At 40.6% G+C, this 20,470-nt stretch overlaps 1 protein-coding gene across 4 annotated transcripts in view; it reads left to right on the top strand.

The window, feature by feature from the left end:
- Positions 1-20,470, top strand: part of ank2b (ankyrin 2b, neuronal) — an 859,694-nt gene that overhangs the window by 591,798 nt on the left and 247,426 nt on the right. For all 4 annotated transcript variants that reach the window (XM_072253201.1, XM_072253200.1, XM_072253199.1 and 1 more), the window contains 5 exons: positions 3,984-4,082; positions 4,599-4,697; positions 5,834-5,932; positions 6,324-6,422; positions 11,715-11,787. In XM_072253201.1, coding sequence (XP_072109302.1) covers positions 3,984-4,082; positions 4,599-4,697; positions 5,834-5,932; positions 6,324-6,422; positions 11,715-11,787 — 469 coding nt within the window. The remainder of the gene's footprint in view (positions 1-3,983; positions 4,083-4,598; positions 4,698-5,833; positions 5,933-6,323; positions 6,423-11,714; positions 11,788-20,470) is intronic.

Genomic DNA, 20,470 nt, shown 5'->3' with positions numbered 1-20,470 from the left:
CCCTTCAGCCACGATATTGTGCTGAACTTTTAAGATCAATCTAACCTTTCCCACCTACCTAGCCCTCCATTTTTCTATCAGTCAGGTGCCTATCTAAGAGTTTCTTAGTTGCCACAAATGTATATGTTTCTACCACCCCTGGCAGGGCGTTCCATACACTCACCACTACCTGTGTAAAAAACATTACCTCTGACATGCCCCTATGCTTTTTTCTCCAATCATCTTAAAATTATGCCCCCTCGTAGTAGCCATTTCTGCCCTGGGAAAAAGTATCTGGCTGACCACTCGATGGATGCTTCTTATCATTTTGTACACCTCTATCAAGTCTCCTCTCATCCTCCTCTATTCCAAAGAGAAAAACCTTTGCTGGGCTAAGAAGTGGAAGATGGAGTTCAACCTGGAAAAGTATGAAGTGATTCATAGTGGAAGGTCGAATTTGAAGGCAGAATACAGGGTTAATGGCAGTGTGGAGGAACAGCGGGATCAAAGGGTCCACATTCACAGGTAACTCAAAGTTGCCCTACTAATTTTTAGTGTTGTTAAGAAGGCATTTGGTGTACTGTTCTTCATTGGTCTGGGGATCGAGTTTAAAAGCCATAAGGTAAGGTTGCAGCTCCAGATAATCCTTGTTAAAGCACACTTGGAATATTGTGTTCAGTTCTGGTGGCCTCATGATACAGAGGATGTGGAAGCTTTAGAGTTCTGGTAAATCTCCTTTGCACCCTCTCTAAAGCTTCCACGTCCTACATATAATGAGGACACCAGAACTGAACACAGTATTCCAAGTGTGGTTTAACAAGGCTTATCTAGAGCTGCAACCTTACCTTAAGGCTTTTAAACTCAATCCCCAGACCAATGAAGAACAACACACTAAATGCCTTCTTAACAACACTAAAAACTAGTAACATAGAAACATAGAAAATAGGTGCAGGAGTAGGCCATTCGGCCCTTCGAGCTGCAACGCCATTCAGTATGATCATGGCTGATCATCCAACTCAGAACCCTGCACCAGCCTTCCCTCCATACCCCCGATCCCTTTAGCCACAAGGGCCATATCTAACTCCCTCTTAAATATAGCCAATGTACTGGCCTCAACTGTTTCCTGTGGCAGAGAATTCCACAGATTCACCACTCTCTGTGTGAAGAAGTTTTTCCTAATCTCGGTCCTAAAAGGCTTCCCCTTTATCCTCAAACTGTGACCCCTCGTTCTGGACTTCCCCAACATCGGGAACAATCTTCCTGCATCTAGCCTGTCCAATCCCTTTAGGATTTTATACGTTTCAATCAGATCCCCCCTCAATCTTCTAAATTCCAAAGAGTATAAGCCTAGTTCATCCAGTCTTTCATCATATGAAAGTCCTGCCATCCCAGGAATCACTCTGGTGAACCTTCTTTGTACTCCCTCTATGGCAAGGATGTCTTTCCTCAGATTAGGGGACCAAAACTCCACACAATACTCCAGGTGTGGTCTCACTAAGGCCTTGTACAACTGCAGTAGTACCTCCCTGCTCCTGTACTCGAATCCTCTCGCTATAAATGCCAGCATACCATTCGCCTTTTTCACCGCCTGCTGTACCTGCATGCCCACTTTCAATGACTGGTGTATAATGACACCCAGGTCTCGTTGCACCTCCCCTTTTCCTAATCGGCCACCATTCAGATAATAATCTGTTCTCCTGTTTTTGCTACCAAAGTGGATAACTTCACATTTATCCACATTAAATTGCATCTGCCATGAATTTGCCCATTCACCTAACCTATCCAAGTCACCCTGCATCCTCTTAGCATCCTCCTCACAGCTAACACTGCCGCCCAGCTTCGTGTCATCTGCAAACTTGGAGATGCTGCATTTAATTCCCTCATCCAAGTCATTAATATATATTGTAAACAACTGGGGTCCCAGCACTGAGCCTTGCTGTACCCCACTAGTCACTGCCTGCCATTCTGAAAAGGTCCCATTTATTCCCACTCTTTGCTTCCTGTCTGCCAACCAATTCTCTATCCACATCAATACCTTATCCCCCATACCCTGTGCTTTACGTTTGCACACTAATCTCCTGTGTGGGACCTTGTCAAAAGCCTTTTGAAAATCCAAATATACCACATCCACTGGTTCTCCCCTATCCACTCTACTAGTTACATCCTCAAAAAATTCTATGAGATTCGTCAGACATGATTTTCCTTCCACAAATCCATGCTGACTTTGTCCGATGATTTCACCGCTTTCCAAATGTGCTGTTATCACATCTTTGATAACTGACTCTAGCAGTTTCCCCACCACCGATGTTAGGCTTAACCGGTCTATAATTCCCTGGTTTCTCTCTCCCTCCTTTTTTAAAAAGTGGAGTTACATTAGCCACCCTCCAATCCTCAGGAACTAGTCCAGAATCTAAAGCGTTTTGAAAAATTATCACTAATGCATCCACTATTTCTTTGGCTACTTCCTTAAGCACTCTGGGATGCAGACCATCTGGCCCTGGGGATTTATCTGCCTTTAATCCCTTCAATTTACCTAACACCACTTCCCTACTAACATGTATTTCCCTCAGTTCCTCCATCTCACTGGACCCTCTGTCCCCTACTATTTCCGGAAGATTATTTATGTCCTCCTTAGTGAAGACAGAACCAAAGTAATTATTCAGTTGGTCTGCCATGTCCTTGCTCCCCATAATCAATTCACCTGTTTCTGTCTGTAGGGGACCTACATTTGTCTTAACCAATCTTTTTCTTTTCACATATCTATGAAAGCTTTTACAGTCAATTTTTATGTTCCCTGCCAGTTTTCTCTCATAATCTTTTTTCCCCTTCCTAATTAAGCCCTTTGTCCTCCTCTGCTGAACTCTGAATTTCTCCCAGTCTTCAGGTGAGCCACTTTTTCTGGCTAATTTGTATGCTTCTTCTTTGGAATTGATACTATCCCTAATTTCCCTTGTCGGCCATGGGTGCACTACCTTCCTTGATTTATTCTTTTGCCAAAGTGGGATGAACAATTGTTTTAGTTCATCCATGCGATCTTTAAATGCTTGCCATTGCATATCCACCGTCAACCCTTTAAGTGTCATTTGCCAGTCTATCTTAGCTAATTCACATCTCATACCTTCAGAGTTAGTAAGTTCAGAGCCTTTGTTTCTGAATTAACTATGTCACTCTCCATCTTAATGAAGAATTCCACCATATTATGGTCACTCTTACCCAAGGGGCCTCTCACGACAAGATTGCTAATTAACCCCTTCCTCATTGCTCAATACCCAGTCCAGAATAGCCTGCTCTCTAGTTGGTTCCTCGACATGTTGGTTCAAAAAACCATCCCGCATACATTCCAAGAAATCCTCTTCCTCAGCACCCTTACCAATTTGATTCACCCAATCTACATGTAGATCGAAGTCACCCATTATAACTGCTGTACCTTTATTGCACACATTTCTAATTTCCTGTTTAATACCATCCCCCATCCTCACTACTACTGTTAGGTGGCCTGTACACAACTCCCACCAACTTTGAGTTCTCTAGGAATGTGGACCCTTTGATCCCGCTGTTCCTCCACACTGCCAAGAAGCCTGCCATTAACCCTGTATTCTGCCTTCAAATTCAACCTTCCACTGTGAATCACTTCATACTTTTCCAGGTTGAACTCCATCTTCCACTTCTTAGCCCAGCTCCACCAACCCTCGTGTCATCTGCACCCTTCCACTTTCCCATCCAAGTCGTTTGTACAGAGTACGGACCTTTGGTCACTGGTCATTGGTCACCAACATTCCAGGCATTGTCCTATAAGTGGCTGTGATTAATTTCTTTCTGATTCCTTAACAGATACAATATCATCAACATGATGCTCCAAAGCTTTTGTCATTGGAGCAATCATCCAAGCCAAAACTACTTTTTTTTCCAGAACTACTCAATACATTTTCTTCTGTTTTTGCTGACAACAGGAATGATATTTACTAATAACCATTTCAAATATCACTTTTCTCCAATGGCTGTAGAGCGGGCTGTCAGCACTGCACCTTGCGGCTCAGGAGGACAGGATTAATGTTGCGGAAATTCTGGTAAAACAGGGTGCAAACCTTGATGCACAAACCAAGGTAATGCATCATTGTGTTTTTGTAAATATAATTTTCTTTATAATATCATTGTAATGCTTTAAATTTCAAATTGCTCATTAGCTAATATCTTCATTTTGGCAATGAATGGTAAACTTGTGAAAATTTATAATATATAAAATTTATAATATTATAATGGACTTTTATTGGAAATTAATGTGCTAGGAACTTTTACTCAAGTTTTTTTTCATAGTACACTGTCAACTTGATTATTCCAACATTGCTGGCAAAACCAAGATAACATTCGTAGAGAAGATATTTTATTTTAAAATTTGATATCAAGCTATAAGTGGCAGAAGAATGCTTGTTTATTTATTATCATTAAACATTTTCTGTCATTCAGGATTCTGCTTGCATCCATTAAACACTGGCACATCACTTGAATTAAATTGAATTGACTTTATTTCTTACATCCTTCACATACGTGCTACTACATTTTCTGGTCAAGTTTTCTACAATCCTATCATTGATTCTACCATTCCTAATAATATCTTTCAGGTGGGTTATACTCCACTAATTGTGGCTTGTCACTATGGAAACATTAAGATGGTTAATTTCCTCCTGCGGAATGGTTCCAATGTCAATGCCAAAACCAAGGTAATGAAAAAGTACAGAATATTTAACCCAGGTGATTCTGCAGAAACTAGAAATCTTAAGCAACACACACAATGTACTAGAGGAACACAGCAGGTCAGGCAGCATCTCTGGAGGAGAATAAACAGTCAACATTTCAGGCTGAGACTTCATCAGTACTGGAAACAAAGGGGGAATAAGCCAGAATAAGAAGGTAGGAGAAGGGAAAGAGTACGAGCTAGCAGATAATAGGTGAAACCAGGTAAGGGATAAGGTGGGTGGGTGGAAGTGAGAAGTTGGGAAGCAGTAGGTGCAAGAGGTGAAGGAGGAATCTGTGAAGAGAGGACTGTGGACTATGGAAGAAAGGAAACGAGGAGGGGCACTGGAATATTTTGACAATTTTTTTCCAGTATATGGATATTGGGCAAAACATACTTAAATATCTTTTTAAGTCATATTGTTCATCACTGATTGCCCCCAAAAGTTCTATTCCTTGATTACAATTGTAATAATGCCCCTTAGATATTAATGTTAGAGACTTCAGGGATTTGAACCAGCAACAATGAATGAAAATCAAACTGTCTGTAGGTCATGACTTGGAAGGAGGCATGAATGTAACACTATCTTAATAGTCAATTTTTAGGACTGGGAGCTTCTTCTCAAGTGCTGCACTGCTTCCATTACCAAATATGCCAACACCACAATAGCTGAATGTAGAACAAAGTGGCAACTACCAGATCGTTTTAAAAGCTGGTACGGACGGCTTCATTCAGAGAGTTAATAACTATAACTATGCTGAACTCTTATAGTTGTCTGTGCTGGGAGGAAGAGGTTGACATGCACTGTGATATGTGCATGCATTTTATTCCCAGCATATCTCATTGTCAGAGAGTGGTGAATCTGTGGAATTCATTGTCACAGGTAGCTGTGGAGGCCAACTCATTGGATGTATTTAATGCAGACGTTGATACGTTCTTGATTTATCAGGGTATGAAAAGTTATAGGGAGAAGGCAGGAGTTTGGGGTTGAGAGGGAAATGGATCAGCCATGTTAAAATGGTGGAGTAGACTCAATGGGGTAAATGCCTAATTCTGTCCTATACCTTGTGATCTTATTAATGTCATTTATTTTTTCATGAATTAATCTGTTTGCATTTTCAGAATGGATATACACCTTTGCACCAGGCAGCACAGCAGGGTCACACACACATCATTAATGTCCTTCTTCAACATGGAGCCAGAGCAAATGCAACCACTGCGGTAAGTCTATCTCTTTATTTGGGAATGATACTGGGAATTAACTGTTTACGTAAAAGGCACAAGCCTCAGTGAGCATCATTGATACTCATTGTAGTTATTGTTATCAGAATAAACTGTATTTAAAAAAATATATCTTGCATCATTTATTTTTCATTAAACTACTGGGTTAGCTTTCATACAAAAATGACTGCATAGAATGGTTTCTTCATTATTCAGCTATTACTAAGAATCATCCTCAAGTTAACCAACCAATCCTGAAAGTGGTGGAGTAAATCTGATCAAGTAAAATGAAATTAAAATTAATGTAATAAAATTAAAGTATAGGGTTTGAAACTGGCACATCAGCACACAGAAGTTTTGGGAAACTTGTAAAGAACTGTCTTTCTTGCAGAATGGCAACACTGCCTTAGCAATTGCCAAGCGTCTTGGATATATCTCTGTGGTTGATACCTTGAAGGTTGTCACAGAAGAAGTCACTACCACTACAACTGTAAGTACATCTACAATGATAATCTCACAAGTGTTTCAGAACCTTTACTTTCACTGCATTTTCTGAATAAATTTGATGGCTCATTTTGTAGCATTTTCAACGTAATTAATTGTAAGCTATTTATAAAGTTTTGTACCATTAAAAGAAGTTTAGATATTAAACTCTTTAACGAGAAATAACACTTGTTCAAAGAGATAATGCTGAGCTCTTTTTTTGAGATTTTGTATTGCTAATGAGACAGCTAGTGGGATTCAACTCGCAGCAGAAGTAGAAGATCAGAGTTCTGATTCAGAAGGTTTATATACTGTATAGCTCAGGGTATTAGTGAACCTAAATGTCATCCTGACTGTAGTCTTCACTATGGAAGGCACCAGCAGCATGCCAGAAATCAGGGAGTGGCAAGGGACAGAAATGAGTGTTGTCACTATTACTAAAGAGAAGGTGCTTGAGAAGCTGAAATGTCTGAAGATAGATAACGAGATGGACTACAACTCAAGAGTTCTGAAAGAGATGACTGAAAAGATTGCAGAGTAATCTTCAGACATCCCACCCTGCAAAAACTCATTTCAGGGAGGTAGCACCATCAATTTGCGGGAGACTCCCGGAACTTCCGGGAGAGGTGGGATGTCTGCAATAGAGTAGCTCCTTAGCAGCTAGCCAGCTAGTTTAAATAACATTAGCTATGCTAATGAATGAATGACACCTGTTAAACTCACCTCAACATGTCTTGTATAGTCTTTACCCACCATGGGCACTGTTACAAACAGTGCAGCGAGCAACACTGTCATTATTTTTGACCCCTATTAGGCAGGAGTACACTTGAGTGTAGTCTGGGGTGACGTACGTTTTATATTTTCTTTTTTTGAAACACTCTGCCACTCTGACTTTTTTTGGAACTCTCTCGCTCTCGCTCGCTCTCTTGCTCTCTCTCTGTTGCGCGCGCGCTTTCTCGCTCGTGGTCGCTCTCACTCGCGCTCGCTTTCTCGTTCTCTCATGCTCACTCTCAAAAAAATCAATTTCCGGGACATTGTAAATAATTTGCGGGCATCAGGGAGCCACTATTAATTTGCGGGAGACTCCCGGAACTTCCGGGGAAGGTGGGATGTCTGAATCTTTCAAGGATCACTAGAGTCTGGAATGATTCCAGAGATCTAGAAGTTCACAGATGTCACTCCACTCTTTAAGAAGGAAGGGGGGCAACAGATAGGAAATCATTGACCAGTTATTAGACCATAAGGCCATAAGATATAGGGGCAGAATTAGGCCATTTGGCCCATCGAGTCTGCTCCACCATTTCATCATGGCTGATCCATTTTTCCTCTTGGTCCCAATCTCCTGCCTCCCCCCCTCCCCACCTCATATCCCTTCATGCCCTAACCAATCAAAAATTTATCAACCTATGCCTTAAACATACATAATGAATTGGTCTCCACAGCTGTCTGTGGCAAAGAATTCCGCAGAATCACCGCTCGCTAGCCAAGGAAATTCCTCCTGAGCTCTGTTCTAAAAAAAGCCCCTCTATTCTGATAATGTGTCCTTGGTCTTAGACTCACCCACCATAGGAAACATCCTCTCTAGATCCACTCTATCAAGGCCTTTCACCATTCAATAGGTGTCAATTAGGTCACAACTCATTCTTCTGAATTCCAGTGAGTACAGGCGCAGAGCCATCAAATGCACTTCATTTGACAAGTCATTTAATCCTGGAATCATTTTCAAGAACCTCCTTTGAACCCTCTCCAGCTTCAGAACATCCTTTCTAAGATACGGGGCCAAAAACTGCTCACAATACTCCAAATGAGCCTTCATCAGTGCTTTATAAAGCCTCAACATTACATTCTTGCTTTTATATTCTAGTTCTTTTGAAATGAATGCTAACATTGCATTGCCTTCCTCACCACAGACAAACCTGCAGATTAACCTTCAGGGAATCCTCCACAAGGACTCCAAAATCCCTTTGTACCTCAGATTTTTGTGTTTTTTCTACATTTAGAAAATAGTCAACCCTTTTATTTCTTCTACCAAAGAGCACCATATACTTCCTGACACAGTATTCCATCTACCACTTCTTCGCCCATTCTCCTGATCTGTCTAAGTCATCTGTAGCCTCTCTGTTTTCTCAAAACTACCTGCCCCTCCATCTATCTTTATATCGTCTGCAAACTTTGCAACGAAGAATTTCAGGATGTATATTGTATACATTTCTCTGACGTTAAATGTACCTATTGAAACCTATTGAAGTCATTGATTCCATCATCCAAATCATTGACATATAACGTAAAAATAATCTGTCCCAATACAGACCCCCAGGGAGCACCGCTAGTCACCAGCAGCCGACCAAAAGGAGTTTGCTTTATTCCCACGCTTTGTCTCCTGCCAATCGACTACTGCTTTATCCATCCTGGAATCATTTCTGTAATACCATGGGCTTGTAACTTGTAAAGCAGCCTCATGTGTGGTACCTTGTAAAAGGCCTTCTGGAAATCCAAGTACAAAACATCAGCTGATTCTCCTTTGTCTATCCTGCTTGTTATTTCTTCAAAGAATTCTGACAGATTTGTCAGGCAAGATTTTTCCTTGAGGAAACCATGCTGACTATAGCCTATTTTATCATGTGCTTCCAAGTACCCCTAAACCACATCCTTAGCAATTGACTCCAACATCTTCCCAACCACTGAGATCAGACTAACTGGCCAACATAGCTGTTGGGTTATGAAAGATGCCTTTTCATCAGTTTCCATGGAACATCAAGTAGAAAATGCTGAAAATGATTTAAATCCACACAGTCAGACTATTCTAGTAAGCTCTGCAGACTTCAGAAATACAAACTCTTCCCTTGTACATTGAACTTTGTACTATTTCAGTTTGTTGAAATGCATCGTGGTAGCTGCTACTGCTTTTCCTTCTTTCTATGGACTCTGGACATTCTGTGGACCATGGTCCTGGAGGATCGTTGTTTTGTTTTTACTGTGTACTGTACCAGCAGTTATGGTTGAAATGACAATAAAAGCAACGTGACTTGACTTGACTCCAGTACTGCGTCTAGCTGCAACTGCTCACTGAGCTATAACCTTTCTCACAAATACGTCTGTTAATGAAAGAACAATGGTAGATTTCAGTTAATTGGGCCATCAATTAATCAGGGTAGATGCTTATTTGGGACATCTCGTAAAGAAAAAAAACAAATTGAGAAAATAGCTGGGATTCTATTTTTTATTTTAGACAACTTGCCTCTTAATTGGGGCAGGAGACTGTTGCCAAACATTTTCTAACTAGAATCAGTCACATGAATGACATGTGGCCATTAGACATTACACTGTGTTTAGAGTGAACTGTTATTAAATAGTGTCAGTTGTGTATGTTTGTGTTTAAAAAGCAGAGATTTTGTCACTGATAGTTGGCGACAAATTAGTAGTTGGAACTATTTTGCCTAGTGCCGTTTCAAGCATCCAGACTTGGAAATGCCAGTTGGTCTGACTTCAGTGGTTGGTATCATGTTAGAGTCCATTATTAAGGATGCAATTTCACAATAATGGAATTAGACAATAAAATTGGCCACCCAAAATGCTGGAGGCGTTATCTATGGAGAGGAATAAACAGTAGATATTTTGGGCCAACACCTTTCATCGGGGCTGATCACTGATCTTTTACAACTTCCAATCAGAAAAGCATCCTTTCACCACTGCCCCCTGCCTCCTATCAGCAAGCCAATTTGAATCCAATTCTCCACTTCACCTTGGATCTCTTCTGGATTTGCTTATCATGTAGGACATAAACAAATGTCTTTTGAAAGTCCATATTAGATTATGAAGACACGCAGTCCTCTTTTATTATCATTTAGTAATGCATGCATTAAGAAATGATACAATATTTCCTCCGGTGTGATATCACAAAACACAGGACAGACCAAGACTGAAAAAACTGACAAAACCACATAATTATAACATATAGTTACAACAGTGCAACAATACCATAACTTGATGAAGAAGTCCATGAGCACAGTAAAAGTTCAAAGTCTCTCAGATGTCCCACATCTCACACAGACGGGAGAAGAAAGAAAAACCCGACCACAATCTATCTCTGAGTCATCTGAAAACTTCGAGCCTCCAAATCAGCTTTCCGACACCGAGTACTCTGTCTGAACGATTCGACCTCAATCTCGGTCGCCAACAGCAAGCAAAGCCGGGGATTTTGAGGCCTACCCTCAGAAGATTCCCGACCACGCAGTAACGACAACAGCGAACGAGCGTTTCAGAAATTTCTCCAGATGTTCCTCTGTGCTTTCACGTCCCTCTCCATCAAATCAGAATTGTCTACGGCCCCTATTTAACGGATACGATATCATTTTTCACCAGAGGGCTGCGCATCTAACCCTGTCTTTATCATTCTCCTTGGTTAAATTTATCGAGAAACAGAATCCGGATTTCTCCTGCAAAATGAGGCAGACTCCGTACCTTTCCAAATGTACAAAAATCCTGCCCCTTAGAATCGTCTCCAATAATTTCCCTGTCACTAACACAAAGCTCAGAAGTCTGAGTGGTGAGACAATAGATTTATATATTGAAATAAAAGCGTTGTTGTAAGAGATTGGACAATTAAATAGAGTTAACACTCAACATGAATTCTTGATTGTTGAGTAATGTAAATATTTTCAATATTGTTCTCTGAGAAATATAGATATAATCAGGACCACTATAATGTGAAATGAATATATTTGCATGTCTCTTTAAATCTAATTATTTTTATCAGCCTTTTTATATTTAAAGATTTTTATGGCATCTTAATGGCACCGTGTTGTGATAGTGTGGGATTATCCCTGATCCCCTGATAGCTAATTTATATTTTTGTGCAGTTCCAAATGATGTTATGGTATAAGTACTAATCCTGAAAGGTCAGTTTATATAAAATGGATGAGATTATGGCTTGGTAGAGCATAGACCAGCTGAGTATGCTATTTGGTGCCAACTTCCATCTGTTCCGTACTGGTTTTGTGTATCCAGAGGAGCAGAGCCAAGGAGAGGTAACCTCCCATGGCCCTTATTTGTAGAAAAGGTGATTCAATTTGTGAACCAAATTTAAAACAATGACAATTTTCCATAAACATGTGGACAAAAATGTTTATTCTCTGATTCATGCCATAGTATCTCAATGTATTCAGTTACACTTAGCAAAGAGTAAAGTGTCAAAGGAAATTGATAGATGCAGAGGCTACTGGCTTAATGTTCTGCCATCTTGTGGCTCTTGCTGCAAGTTGTATTCATATTCCTGTATTTCCATTTTTGCTTGTCGCAGACTGTAACTGAAAAACATAAACTGAATGTACCTGAGACAATGAATGAGATCCTGGATGTTTCAGATGAGGAAGGTGAGGAATGCATTCTTCTTTGCAATTGTGAATTCTTACCATATTAAATAGTTTTCCTCATTCTTTATTGTGATTATTGTATTTTTAAAACGAATTGCACTTCCAATTTAAGGTAATAACTTTAATGTTTTGTATATTATATTCTATAATTCATCCACTGGTCTGACTTTTGTGTCCTATGCTGATCTTTGTTATAAAATGCTTATTTTGCCCGCAAAGTTGTGTTGAGTCGATGCTTCTGAAATACAGCCAAATTTAAAAGATGCCTTATTTACCAGAAACCTATACAGTAAGTAGTGAGTGGGTTTCAGAAATGTTAGAAAGTTTCTGGAATCACATCTTCACTGTGATCCAACATAAGAACAAGCTCCATGTGGGTATAAATTTCTCTCATATATTCGCAGTAAAACATATGCAAAAAAATCCCTTAAGTAACATCACATTGTAATGACTCTAAAGGGCCATGGTAATTTGCCCAAGAGAACAGTGCCATGCTACTGAAGATGTGAAACTGCCCAGAGCACCTAGTATTAAAGAATGAATATAAAGTATCAAAATAACAAGTTCAATATAAATTGATCTTAAATATTCTTTTAGATATATGAACGTACAATGAAGTGCTTGTGCCAAGTAAGTCCAGTAAAGTTCAAGGTTCAATGTAGGATTGAACTAGTTGATCTCAGCTAGGCACTAGTTAAAATGCACTAGTCAAGCTGGCGATTGGATTCCCTGCTATGGAAGGGGAACCTTATTTGGGTTCTTTTTGATGACTTCCTACTACAAAGCAAGTACTGTACATATTTAAATGAAGACTTGTCTGTGATATTGTAGCAGAAAGATGTACTCTACTGAAACTGAGTTGAAATATCGATGCATAACCAAGCATGTGAGAATTATTGGTGGTCTTGCAATGATGCCCCAAAGTTAGTCAGAACCTTCAGAAAATGGAAAAAGTAGTAAAAAGTCATAAAGAAAAATTAATTGGAAACTTCATGTTCTTGGTGGAGTTATTTAGTGCAACACTTATGAAATTGGATGACCAGATTGGGAAAGCACAAACATTCAGAAATATTAAAGCTTGTCTCTGCCAGAATTAGTTATTAGCTCACTTTTTAAAAGACAGATCAGTCAAAAAATTAATCTGTCACTGTATTCTGTTGCAATGGCAAACTCCTGTCATTTGAAATTAGCTTACAGCATAACATCTTAACAAGAGAGATCATTTCTATTTGATACCATTGTAATCGAAGTTGCTGGGTTTACCGTCAGTTTTACGATTAGATTTACTTTTAGATGCAGATAAAAATCGAACTCACTATTGAATGAGGATTCACAGCACCAAAAGAAGACACTGGTGCAGATGGGATATAAAGCATGGTGTGTTCGGAGGTTTTATTCTTGCTCATGGTTATATTCATTTTGTTTCAAAATATGTCAGTGATAATGAAAGAAAGAGAATGCAATGTAATATTTCTATGGTATTCTTTATCTTTTATTTCAGGTTCATTTATTTTCATCTGACTGTACATATATACAACCAAACGAAACAATGTTCCTCTAGACCATGGTGCACCCACAAAACATATCACACACAGCACATAAAATGAAGTATTACCACAAATAAGTTAACAAAATATAATTCCAAGTCCATGCAGTGAACTGCATAGGTAAACAGTAAACAGTATAGTAAACAGCTTGTTATCGTAGTGACAAGACCTTAGTGGTGACAGGGTAGTCATTAGTCTCACATCCAGGGGGATGAAGCTGTTACCTGGTCTGGCTCTCCTAGTGTTGCTCATGTACCCCTGTGGTAGTGGGTTAAGGAGATTGTGAGGTGGGCGGGACTACCTGGTCTGACACTCCTAGTCTTGCTCGTGTACCTCTTTCCTGACGGTAGTGGGTTAAGGAGATTGTGAGGTGGGCGGGAGTACCTGGTCTGGCTCTCCTAGTCTTGCTCATGTACCCCTGTGGTAGTGGGTTAAGGAGATTGTGGGACGGGCGGGAGGGATCCTCACCAATGCTTCAGGCCCTTCATATACAATGCTCCCTGTAAAAGTCACAAGTAGTGGGGAGCAAGTCTCTGGTGGTTCAGTGGTTTTATAATCCTCTGTAGGATCTTGCAGTCCAGATTATAAAGTGGAAATGTTTGTTGTCAGTATCTTGATTTAAATTTTACTGAGTTTGTGTTGTGAAAAATAATCTTCATTTTGCAGCTGTTGCCTTCCCTGTGTGGATTATCTGTGTCTTTTGCAAGAAGACAACATTTTCATCTGGTTAGCTTCACTTATGGCATGTGGGGATCAGGATTTAGCATCAGGGCAAGGATGTTAGTGTAAATAATAATTTTCAGCGTCAGGATGGCAGCTTAGTAGAATGCATTGCAAACCTATTAGATAGAATGCATAACATAGCTGTGCCTATTACTGTGCTTCTGGTGGATTGGAAAATAGACAGGCTCAAATGAAGGGTCTCGGCCCAAAATGTCAACTGTTTACTTGTTTCCATAGATGCTGCCTGGCCTGCTGAGTTCCTTCAGTGTTTTGTGTGTGTTGCTTTGGTTTCCGGCATCTGCAGATTTTCTTGTGTTTGTGAGGCTATACGCCTTGTGAGATATCTGCTTTCCGGATACGATATTACCAACTGATGAAGAGTTCATAACCTTAAATTGTTCAGTAAATTTGACTTACAGGAGTGATGGAGTGAAGTTTTTGGCAGGGGCCAGATGGTGGGGGTGCATCAAAATGATTTTTTTTAAAATTTCAACTGGGCAAGAAGGGGACAGAAGTAGGAATGAGAACATTTAGAAGTTAGTGTTGGGACTGGACTGAAGCAAAGTGCAGGCAGATAATGACCTTTTTGTTAAGAATTAAGTTCTTTGTTAATTGATTTGGAATGACTCAAAAGATTCACTAAGTAGTTTCAAGCAACTCTATAGATTCACAACTCATTTAGTTACTTGCACAACTCTAGATTATTTTCACAATTTCCAAAATTCTCAACTTAATTCAGATATTACCCATTCTTGATGAATCTGATCTTGGTTCATCTCTGGGTGTGTCAGTCATCTTCTTCAGTGTCTCTAGAGGCACAGCTGCAGGTCATCTCTTTTTTATACATTTATTCATATACCTCCTAACTATTTTCTGTACTTTACACAATCTTAATTCAAATCATTATCCATAGGGCTATGTGTTTCCTTAACTTTTTCAGGTTGCTGCCACTGGCATCTTTCTATGATGTAATAATTTTGTTCCTATATTATCACAGTGCTTATTTGAGATTTATAATCCAACAAATACTGCTTTTCCATTATATGCTATCTGCTTGTTCCGGAGAGCTCACGATGGGATGGTTACCATGGAGTAGTCCACAGGGCTGCAATTGTTAACAACAGTTAACAGTTCCTGATGTTTACAGTTTACAGTTACTGTTCTATAGATTTGCTAAGTATGCTTGCAGAAAAAGAATCTCAGGGTTGTATGTGGTGACATGTATGTACTCTGATAATAAATTTCACTTTGAACTTGGACCTCTGTGATACTGACTAGTTGTTGGAGTGGTGGAGGCAGATACACTAGTGAAATTTAAGAGACTACTAGACAGGTATATGGAGGAATTTAAGGTGGGGGGTTATATGGGAAGCAGGGTTTAAGGGTCGGCTCAACAATCTGGGCCGAAGGGCCTGTACTGTGCTGTACCATTCTATGTTGATTACATGAACTTCCTTCACAATGCCTCTTTGTTCTGTGGTCTCCAACATCCCTTCCTAGAGAGCAGAGTATCCTCTCAAAGCCTGATGAGATACTTGACATTGTGCTGGCTGCTACAATATAATTAAAATCTGGAGTTGCTGTGGATATAATTGATGTTGCCTGTAAGAATGTATGTGAAAATAATGTGGTAGTGCCTTAGGAGCCACTGAAATTCATATACTAGCAACTGTTGATCTCCCAAAATATCTTTCCATTAAAAAAGCTCTGGACAGTATGCTTTACCTCTACTACTTCTTAACTCATTTACTTATCCATGGCATTGATGCAAAAATTGTTCGCCCACTTGAAACACCAAAGCTGGTAATCCTGAACAATTCACTGCAGTATGGAAGAACAATAATGACATGTCTTGCCAGCAAGATCTACAATCTTTGAATGATTTTGATTCCAAATTGCAATGCAAATTCTCATGGAAGTCAAATGTGGTTTTTGAGAAGAATGATGAAAATATCGTGGAAAGACAGAGTAACAAATGAGGAAGTCTTGTGAAAAGCCGGAATAAGAAGAGAGGCGATATCATCAGTCAGGAAACAGTAGCTGGAATTTTAGGGAAATTTGGAGAAAAGAGATGCTCAAACACCTTGCAGTGATGAGAAAATCTGATGGAAGAAAGAGTCATGGTCAATGGTGTCTGATATTCATGAGTTACATCAAAGGGTGGACAGGCAAAAGATTTGTTAGAACTCCTCAGATTGAAGACAGATGGAAGACCATGAATGCCCACGTCAGTTGACATGGCACATGATGATGATGATTTAGTTCAAAAGTCTGGAAGTTATGTTACAGCTTTATAAAACTCAAGTTAGGCTGCATCTGGAGTATTGCATATAATTCTGGTTGTCCCACGATAGGAAGGATATTGAGGCTTTGGAGAGGGTGCAGGAGAGGTTCACCAGGATGCTGCCTGGTGTCATGTGCTATAACGAGAGGTGGAAAAATGTTTTCTTTGGAGAGGCAGTAGCTGAGAGGAGATCTGACTAAGACTAAGATTATGAGTAGCATAGATGGAGCAGATAAACAATATCTTTTTCCCAGGTTGAATTGTCTAATACCAGTGGGTGTGCACTTAAAGTGGGATGGGGTCACTTCAAAGGAGATGTGGGAGGCAAGTTATTTTTTTTTCACCAAGTGTTGTGGGTGCTTGGAGTGGTGTTACAAGATGGTCAATTAGGGACTTTTAAGTGAGAAAAGTAGAAGGATATGGACATTGTGCAGGTAGAAGAGATTAATGGGCAACTTGATTACTAAATTAATTGGTTTGGCACAACATTGTGCACCAAAGGGCCATTTCCTGTGCTATACTAAACACAAAATACTCTGTAGATGCTAGGGTCAAAGCAACACTCACAACACGCTGGAGGAACTCAGCAGGTCGGGCAGCATCCGTGGAAAAAGATCGTCGACCGATCTTTTTCCACGGATGCTGCCCGACCTGCTGAGTTCCTCCAGCGTGTTGTGAGTGTTCCTATGCTATACTGTTTTATGTTCTATGTAAAACTGAGACACGTGGTTTGAATTATGTGAGTGTTGCACATAGACACTCGAGCAGAGAAGATCTTGTTTGGTACGTATGATCAGAATGTTGGTAAAGCTGTATTCATATTTAATCTAAATGTCATTTAACTCCTAACTTCTACTTTTTAAGCCAATGGCAAGTGAGCTTTTCAAAGTGTATGATAAGAAAATAATATAGGCATGAAGCCTATACTACCTTTCCACCAAGATTTAAGAACAGGAGTAAAATTTAGCACTGAGATTTAAACAGCTGCAGGAGTAGGCAATGTGGTCCTTTGAACCAACATCATCATTCCAAAAAAGCCCTCACTTATATTTTCCTACGCTATTCCCATTTTGTTTAATTCCATTGTAGCCAAAAAATATAGTTATTTCAATCTTGATTATGCTCAATGTTTAGTATCCATAAATCTGAGGTAGTGAATTGTATGAAAATACAACCCTTTGAAAAGGAGTTTCTTCACTGCAACATCAGGGAGGAATTATATTCTTTCTTAATTAGGAAGCTTTTTCCCCCGTAACATTTACAGTAATAATTCTCATCTCTTTTAACCATCCCTTTACAATTAGACAAATTTCAAACAATACTAAAGGCAAAATAGAACCATAGAACACTACCGCACAGAAAACAGGCCATTTGGCCCTTCTAGTCTGTGCCGAAACATTATTCCTCTAGTCCCGTTGACCTGCATCCAGTCCATAACCCTCCAGACCTCTCCCATCCATGCATCTATCCAATTTATTCTTAAAACTTAGGAGTGAGCCTGCATTTACCACGTCAGATGGCAGCTCGTTCCACACTCCCACCACTCTCTGAGTGAAGAAGTTCCCCCTGAAGTTCCCCCTAATGTTCCCCCAAACCATTCCCCTTTCACCCTAAAGCCATTTCCTCTCATATTTACATCTCGTAATCTAAGTGGAAAGAACCTATTCACATTTACTCTGTCTATACCCCTCATAATTTTGTAAACCTCTATCAAATCTCCCCTCATTCTTCTACACTCCAAAGAATAATGTCCTAACCTGTTCAATCTTTCCCTGTAACTCAATTCCTGAAGACCCGGCAACATCCTAGTAAATCTTCTCTGCACTCTTTCAATCTTACTGATATCCTTCCTACATCTAGGTGACCAGAACTGTACACAATACTCCAAATTTGGCCTCACCAATGTCTTTTACAACCTCTTAAAACATCCCAGCTCCTATACTCAATACTGTGATTTATGAATGCCAGGATATCAAAAGCCTTCTTTACAACCCTGTCCACCTGTGATGCCACTTTCAGGGAATTGTGTATTTGAACTCCCAGATCGCTTTGTTCCTCTGCACTCCTCAGTGCCCTACCATTTACAATGTATGTCCTACCTTGATTTATCCTTCCAAAATGCAACACCTCACACTTGTCTGCATTAAATTCCATCTGCCATTTCCTGGCCCATTTTTCCATATGGTCCAGCTCCCTCTGCAAGCATTGAAAGCCTTCCTCGCTGTCCACAACACCTCCAATCTTAGTATCATCAGCAAACTTGCTGATCCAATTTACCACATTATTATCTAGATCATTGATATAGACAAGAAACAACAATGGTCCCAGCATAGATCCTTGAGGCACACCACTAGTCACAAGTCTCCAGTCTGAGAAGCAATCATCCACTACCACTCTCTGTCTTCTCCCACACAGCCAATTTCAAATCCAGTTTACAACCTCTCCATGGATACCTAGTGTCTGAACCTTCTGAACTAACCTCCCATGTGGGACCTTGTCAAAGGCCTTACTAAAGTCCATTTAGACAAAATCCACAGCCTTTCCTTCATCTACTTTCTTGGTAACCTCCTCAAAAAACTCTACAAGATTCGTTAAACACGATCTACCACGCACAAAGCCATGCTGACTATCCTAACAGCCCTTGGCTGTCCAAATACTTGTATATCTAATCTCTCAGAACACCTTCCAATAATTTACCTACTACTGATGTCAGGCTCACTGGCCTGTAATTACCTGGTTTACTTTTGCAGCCTTTTTTAAACAATGGAACAAATGAGCTACCCTCCAATCCTCCGGCACCATACCCCTGGCTAAGGACATTTTAAATATTTCTGCCAGGGCCCCTGCAATTTCTACGCTAGTCTCATGAAGTCTAACAGGAGGCGGATCAAATGGCCTGCAGCTAACATGACTTCACTGTGGAAGCAGTTTGATGAAGATGTTAACCAAATTCTGGAGGCAATGGCGAAGGGAGGGGTTGATAGGAAGCTGCAAGCCATGACAACAATTATTGTCAGTATCGCAGCTGAATGGTTCGGAGAAGAGGAGAAGGAAGGCTCCAAAACATCTTACTCGAAGAACCAAAGAGCATTGAGGATCCACAACATCAGGCAGGAGACGAAAGCGCTGAAGTCCCAATACAAGGAGGCAGAAGAAGAGGAGCGCATTGGCTTGGCCCAGCTGATGTGCATACTACGAAAGAAGATCAGGGTCCTCCGCCAGGTAGAGTAGCATCGGAGGTGGCATTGTGAAAGGGCTCGAAAACGTGCTGCCTTTATCGCCAACCCCTTCAAGTTCACCAAGGAGTTGCTGGGGGAGAAGCACAGTGGGAAAGTGGCCTGTTCGCAGGAAGACATAGACCAACATCTGAAGAAGATATATAATGATCCTGAAAGAGAGCAGGAGTTGGGAGAGTGCGACATCCTAATAGACCCACTTGAACCGGATGTGCAGTTCGACATGTCAGAGCTGCAACTAAAGGAAGTCAGAGAGGTTGTCCACAAAGCAAGGGCAAACTCGGCTCCAGAACCAAGCAACACCTCATACAAAGTGTACAAGAACTGCCCCAAACTCCTGCTGCGTCTGTGGAAGATCCTGAGAATCTTCTGGAGAAGGGGGAAGATCCCAGAACAGTGGAGAGTGGCTGAAGGGGTGTGGATCCCGAAGGAGGAAAATGCCACCCAGATAGATCAGTTTCGCATCATCTCCCTGCTGTGTGTCGAGGCGAAGATCTTCTTCAGTGCAGTTTCCAACCAGTTATGCACCTACCTAGTAAAGAATACCTATATTGATACATCAGTCCAGATGGGTGGCTTTTCAGGGATGCCGGGCTGTCTGGAGCACATCGGTGTGGTGACGCAGCTCATCAGGGAGGCCAGAGAGAACAAGGGCAACCTGTCAGTGTTGTGGCTCGACCTGGCAAATGCATATAGCTCCATTCCGCACAAGCTGGCGCAACTCACACTGACCAATATCACGTCCCCAGCAGAATCAGAGACCTTATCGCTGATTATTACAGCAACTTCAGGATGAGGGTCTCTTCAGGAGCAATTACATCAACCTGGCACAAGGTGGAGATCGGCATCATCACAGCGTGCACTATCTCAGTGACGCTGTTCTCCCTAGCCAC

This window comes from Mobula birostris, chromosome 3 (genome assembly GCF_030028105.1).
Source record: "Mobula birostris isolate sMobBir1 chromosome 3, sMobBir1.hap1, whole genome shotgun sequence".
In the NCBI taxonomy this organism is placed as follows: domain Eukaryota; kingdom Metazoa; phylum Chordata; class Chondrichthyes; order Myliobatiformes; family Myliobatidae; genus Mobula; species Mobula birostris.
The sequence above is the reverse complement of the archived record's forward strand: the minus strand, read 5'-3'. Positions and strand labels throughout refer to the sequence as shown.